At 50.6% G+C, this 6,695-nt stretch overlaps 1 protein-coding gene across 1 annotated transcript in view; it reads left to right on the forward strand.

Moving 5' to 3' along the window:
- Positions 1–4,040: 4,040 nt before the first annotated feature.
- The window catches only part of LOC110331858 (gasdermin-A-like), a 10,183-nt gene continuing 7,528 nt past the window's right edge, over positions 4,041–6,695 (forward strand). Inside the window, exons 1-2 of the mRNA XM_021212724.1 lie at positions 4,041–4,254; positions 4,447–4,627. Of these exons, the coding sequence (XP_021068383.1) occupies positions 4,041–4,254; positions 4,447–4,627 (395 nt within the window). The remainder of the gene's footprint in view (positions 4,255–4,446; positions 4,628–6,695) is intronic.

Genomic DNA, 6,695 nt, shown 5'->3' on the forward strand with positions numbered 1-6,695 from the left:
ACAATTTAAACTCTTACCTACATTGCCCTGAACATAAGAGAGGCTCAGATGACCTGAGTTCACTTTCTGGATCCTACATGAAGGTGGAAGGAGATACTTGACCCCAAAGTTGTCCTCTGACTTTCACAAGTGTGTCATGACTTGAGTAACTATCCACAACACTCACAGTCTCTCGAGCATACACATCCACACACACACACACTGATAATAAGTAAACTCACAGAATGGTTCTGGGATGTAAAAAGACCAGGGCATCCGCATGTGAAGGCCACCAGTCCAGGGACACACCTAAACAGGGTCTCATTTTCTCCTCCTTTCTTCTTTGAACCCTCTAAGCCCATTGCTTGGAATCCCATTAGTCAGGTGGGGAAATGGGGCAATAAGACAGAAGTGAGGTGGAGCCAGGACAAGCAGAGTGACATCAGCTGGAGAGAGATCTACGCGGAGGAAGGACGCCAAGAGACACAGAAGAAGCAGATGCCAGATCGGAGGAAAGAACCGATAGGGAGGCTTGGGGGCTTTCAGGAAAACAGACGCCTGTGTGACTGCGCTCAGCTACTGCTCCAAAGATCTATCAAAGATGAATGAGACAAGAAACCTTGGTCACCAGACACCAGAGGAAGGTACACTCTAGGAAGGGACTCCCAGATGTCTGACTGAGGTAATGGTTGGTTGGGCCACCTTCACAGAGCTAATTAAGGGGTTTGCATAAGCCCCTGACTATAAAAAGATTTCAGATGCCCTACAGTGTAGTGGTTTAAAGAAACAGAGACAGAGGCAGAATTCTAGGGGGATAGGGAAAGCAGATCTGCATAACCCACATACCACACTTCTGCACACGGACGGTCATATGACAAAACCATCCCACACACCTAAGCCTCCAATTCTGCCTCTCTTAAGGGGGATGGGCACCTGACAACACACAGGGGCTAGAGCTGTCTGCCTAAGAGGCTGATAGCTGTGCCAGGTGTGAAGTGGAAGGGAATGGAGGAAAGAAATGGGATGAGGGATGGGGACCAGAGAGGCGGGACAAGGTGTGGGAGGATTCTGAGAAAGTGGAGTAATAAAGTTTCAAGGTGTTTTGTGGAGTGTGAGACGCTTTCCTCACTCCNANCAGNNNCTAAGGANATCTCCAGGAAACTGAGTGTTCCTATGGCCTTGCAGTAAATCACATAAATTGTGTTCTAGAGACCTGCCTGTGTGTGTAGAATACTCTTTTAAGTGATCTCCAAGGTGCGACTAAAAAAAAAAAAGATAAAGGGGTCTGGAGAGATGGCTCAGTGGTTAAGAGCACTGACTGCTCCTCCAGAGGTCCTGAGTTCAAATCCCTGCAACCACATGGTGGCTCACAACCATCAGGAGAGAGAGAGAGAGAGAGAGAGAGAGAGAGAGAGAGAGAGAGAGAGAGAGAGAGGTTCCTGAATGACCTACAGGGAGACAGCTGAATGCCCACAGCATACATCTTGGGCTGTCTGTCATCTCACCGCTGGGATCCACCTCTGCCTGTGTGTGCGCATATATTCCATACTTATGTATTATCCTTAGTATTCTAAGGATACTTAGAGATGCTTCCAAATTATAGAAGGCCATATGAGCTCACTCTATCCTGCCTCCTCAGACTTCTGTGCATACTGGTACCAAGCTATGCATGTGTAGTCAATACATGTATACACATAGATTGAGAGAGGAAAAGAATCAGCAGGCTGATGCATACAAAGATGAAGGGCAGATTCTCAGCTCCCCTGCTACCTGCAGTCCCTGAACACACAGGATTTCTTATCACTTCTCATTTCCACGAGGCCTCAGATGAATGGCAGGTGTTTCCAGATGGACCATAACGACACAAGAGCAGTGATCCACCCCGTATCACCCCTGCACACATTTACACACATGTGTAAGTACACACACACACACACAGTCAATTCCCACTGCCTCCCTTCCTCCCCAGTCCACAAGCAAACTCTCAGTCACCCCTTCTTTCTGTCTCAGCCCCAGCTATACAGACACCTGCCTGACATCTTCTTACCCACACCCACAGGGCCTGAGGCGGGGCACTTCAAACAGGTTGATGCTGTTCTCCTGGAAGTGGAACAAAAAGGGGTGGGGCCATTGAGGCAGGCAGGGTCTGTGGGAGCCTATATCCCCGCCTCCACAGAGGCATAAAGCAGCCAGTCCTGGTAAGGGACACTCAGTCATTCCCTCACCCTATAGGCAGAACGAGCTCTGGTTCATCACCACACACCTGCTGCTGGACAGGACCCAGCATCACCCCTCCCTGGTAAGATCAATGACAGCTGAGAAGGCCGGGGGACAGTCTGGGGAACCAGGGGAAGGTTGGGTTCAACAAGCGTGGGATTTCTTATCCTTTATCATGGCCATAGAGTCCCCCTGGATTTCACTGGGGGTAGGACTCATAGTAGGCCTTAGAGAGAAGAGAGGCAGCCCTTTGAGAGCCTCTGTGGTGAAGGGTAGGTACTTCTAGGTACACTCACTTTGTCCCTGGAGGGACATAGGCCATCCCAACCCTTCCAGGAACAAGGGCTGGAAAGTATATTGTAGATGGCAGGAAGGCCCCACACATCTGTGTGTGCTCCTCCTGTATCCCTGCCTCTGTCAAGTACTACAGAAAGGTGAGGCCCACGGAGGCTAGCTGATGTGTCTGACCTCTTCCACCCACCAGGAAAACCTGGGTGTGTCTCCTGGATGCCCAGGTGAGATACCTCGACTTCAAAGACAGAGACCTAAGATGTCAAACTTGTGGTCTTTGCAGGCCCCACATCCTCTTGGACCCTGTCCCCGCAGCGTGTCTCCCAAGACCAAGCTCACTCTTATCTACCCTTGTTTCTATCAGACATGGGGCCTGGTGCTGATGCTGTAGAGATGACTCAGGCTCATTTCCTGCCCTCTGGGAAGTCACAGTTGAGTAGGTGAGGCAGTCAGGTGAACAGATGGATGGTAACAAGATGAATTAGCAGGTGTTTCAGAAGTGGATAGACAAGGTGCCTTAGGAATGCAGGCAGAGTCACCAAAATGTCCAAAGGAGTAAAGGGGTAAACAGGTGACTTGAGTTGAGTCTTTTTTCTTCTCACTCAAGCCCTGCTTGCTCAGAGCCCAAAGATATATTTATTTATTATATGTAAGTACACTGTAGCTCAGATCTCATTATGGATGGCTGTGAGCCACCATGTGATTGCTGAAATTTGAACTCAGGACCTCCAGACGAGCAGTCAGTGCTCTTAACTGCTGAGCCATCTCTCCAGCCCTTGAGTTGAGTCTTATAGGACAAATATGAATCCTTTCTATTGGAAAGGGGATATATCGTAAGCAGAACTAATACAGGCAAAGAAGTGGTCAGGAGAGGGGAACTAGGAAATTTGCCCACTTTTAGCCGTGTTGCCAGGAGGTGGGTGGGAGGGAAGTAGAGGGTACAAGCAATTGTAGCCTTGCCAAGAAAACTACAACTGGGGAAGCTGCCCAGCTCTGACTGTCCAGGCTCCTGGACCCAGTGGTGGTTGCTTCCTTTCCCTAGTGACCCCAAGTCCTAGTTTCAACTGTCCCTTAGTGTGAGAGGACACTTTACTTCCCTGCTGATGACATACTTTAGCTGGGCTCTGTGGCTGTGAAGAAATGAACATGGAATGAGAAAAGAGCCCTTGGCAAAGGGGAGGGCTGGTATCTTGTGCCAGTCATGTGAACTCTAGAGCTTGGGACTGTCTATCACAAAAGAAGGAATCCTTGGGCTTCTTCCAGGTCCAACATCCAGTCAGCTCTAATTGTCTCCCCCCAGCTCTAGGAGTGAATCCTGGTGACACCCTCTTACAAAGTCCTTACCAAGCCGACCTTTAATCCCAGCACTTGGGAGGCAGAGGCAGGCGGATTTCTGAGTTCAAGGCCAGCCTGATCTACAGAGTGAGTTCCAGGACAGCCAGGACTACACAAAGAAACCCTATCTCGAAAAACCAAAACAAAAAACAAAAAACAAAAACAAAGTCCTTACCAGGTCTTGACGACCCCAGTCCATCTCTTTCTCCACAGAGACAATGACTATGTTTGAGAATGTCACCCGGGCCCTGGCTAGACAGCTGAATCCTCGAGGGGATCTGACGCCCCTAGACAGCCTCATCGACTTCAAACGCTTCCATCCCTTCTGCCTGGTGCTGAGGAAGAGGAAGAGCACACTGTTCTGGGGAGCCCGCTATGTCCGCACCGACTACACTCTCCTGGATGTGCTGGAGCCAGGCAGCTCCCCCTCAGGTCAGCCTCTCACCCTTAGCTGGGCTCTGAAGGATGCTGTGGGGCTAGGGCCATCATCCTGACCACAAGGAAGATCCTCAAGCCCTCCCCCCTGATATGGTTAGGTGTCACCAAGCCCAAAGTTCTCTCTAGGNGTGCTGACGAGTGGGGATGCCTCCCAGCTCAGCTCCTTCTGTCTTTCCCCTCCTGCAGATCCAACAGACAGTGGCAACTTTAGCTTTAAGAATATGCTGGATGCCCGAGTAGAGGGAGATGTGGATGTGCCAAAGACGGTGAAGGTAAAGGGGACTGCGGGCCTGTCACGAAGCAGCACACTGGAGGTGCAGACGCTCAGCGTGGCTCCCACGGCTCTGGAGAACTTGCACAAGGAGAGGTGAGAGAGGACGAGGCTGAGGGGCTGCCAGGATGAGGTTAGGCAGTGTATGGATGACGCTTTAAGTCACCGGTGGAAGGGTAGACCCTGAGCGTTACCAATCCCTGAAGAGAATACTCCCTGGGCTGGGAAGAGAGCACATGGTGAGGATCCTCAGTTCTCTTCGCTATAGCGTGTTGGGGACAGAGGACAGGTTCTAAAGTTCTTTCAATCCTAAGACTGTGAAACGCAATGGAAAAAGTCAGAAGTTTGTAGTAACTGTTCCTCACGGAGACTGTGTCGGGCGTTCTGCTCCCACAAAACAAGCTTCAGACTGGCTCCATCCACACACCTAGGGAACACTGCCCCAGCAGACGAGGGGTGTGATGGAACTGCTGTTCCTACAAGGAGTCTGGCTTGACAGGGGACCTGACTTTTAAATAATTAAGTAGTGGTTGAAAGAGGCAGGTGAGGACTTGCGGGGCCGGAAGTGGAGGGGGAGGTTCGAATGTTTCACAAGTCACCCGGTAAACATTTACAGAGTTTTCACTGAGTGTAAAGCACCCTACTATGTGCTGGTGTACCTAGAATGTCTACATCCAAGAACCTTGAGGTGTAGGAGGGTGAAAACTANCGTGTAAGAGTAATTATCCGGGGCTGGAGAGATGGCTCAGAGGTTAAGAGCACTGGTTGCTCTTCCTGAGGCCCTGAGTTCAATTCCCAAGAGTAATTATCCAGTTGGGCGGTGGTGGCACACCCCTTTATCCCAATCCTTGGGAGACGGATGGAGGAGAATCTCTGAATTCAAGGCCAGCTTGGTCTACAAAGTGGATTCCTGGACAGCCAGGGCTACACAGAGAAACCCTGTCTTTAAAACCAAGAACAAAAGAGTAGCTACCCAATGCGAGAGGCAATAGGTGCACAGCAAACATCTGACTGGACTTACAGCAAGGGTGCTTCTGGCTGGGGATGTGAGGCAAATCCTCACGCAGCAGTGGTCTTGGGTTTAGCCTCGAATGATGGGTATAGCTGGTCATGCAGGGAAAGAAGAAGGGCCTTACAGAGACATACAGGTGAGATGTCTCAACACCAATAGGAACCATGAACTAGCCAGCGCGCAGATGCAAAGGAGGGACAAATGGAGGATAGACCCAGAGCAGGTAGGAGTCAGAAACAGGTCAAGGAGCCCAACCGGTAGGCGCCAGGGAGAGCCCGACTCCCTGATGCTGCCCTGATGTGTGTCCGTGACTGACTTGACCAGACAGAAGAAGTGCACTAGAGAGAGGAAGGTGGACAGAAACGCACTGTCCCGCTATCCGTCAGAGAAGTAAAATGAGGACAGGAGCTGGGAGGCGTGGCCGGGATGCAGGGAGGAGTGGGCGCCAGGCTACTGCCAGGCTTACTGCAAAGGATGATGAACTGGATTAAACTCAGCAGCTGACTGCAGGGTGACAGATTTGTTAAAGATGACTGACTCTGAGTCTTGACCTAGGTTGTGTCATTACAAGACACTAAAGGTGACAAACAGGAAGGCCGGTGACAGGTAGTTAGGTAGGGACGGTTGTCAGCTCCTTTTGCGATGCAGCTAGAGTACCACCCGAGACTGTTCGATGGATAGCCGGAAAGGGGGCTGGAAACTCAGAGAGGTCAGGGAAAGATGCACACGGGGGGTCAGCAAGATCCAGACTAAGATGGTGGGAATCAGGCGGGGGGAAGGGATGAGGAAGTTGGAGAACGCTCAGAGAGGAGGCATAAAAACAGAATCTCAGGGACTGGAGAGGCGTCTTAGTGGCTTCAAGCACTTGCTGCTTTTACAGTTCTCACACATTAGTGAGCTCACAAGCACCTGTAACAACTCCAGCTCCAGGGGATCTGATGCTCTTTTCTGCACACTCCCCACACACTCATGCACACACATATACATCACACACACTCCTCTCTCTCTCTGTCTCTCTGTCTCTCTGTCTCTGTCTCTCTGTCTCTGTCTCTTTCTCTCTGTCTCTGTCTCTGTCTCTCTCTCTGTCTCTCTCTCTCTCTCTCTCTCTCTCTCTCTCTCTCTCTCTCTCACACACACACACACACACACACA

Source organism: Mus pahari, chromosome 14 (genome assembly GCF_900095145.1).
Source record: "Mus pahari chromosome 14, PAHARI_EIJ_v1.1, whole genome shotgun sequence".
Lineage (NCBI taxonomy): Eukaryota > Metazoa > Chordata > Mammalia > Rodentia > Muridae > Mus > Mus pahari.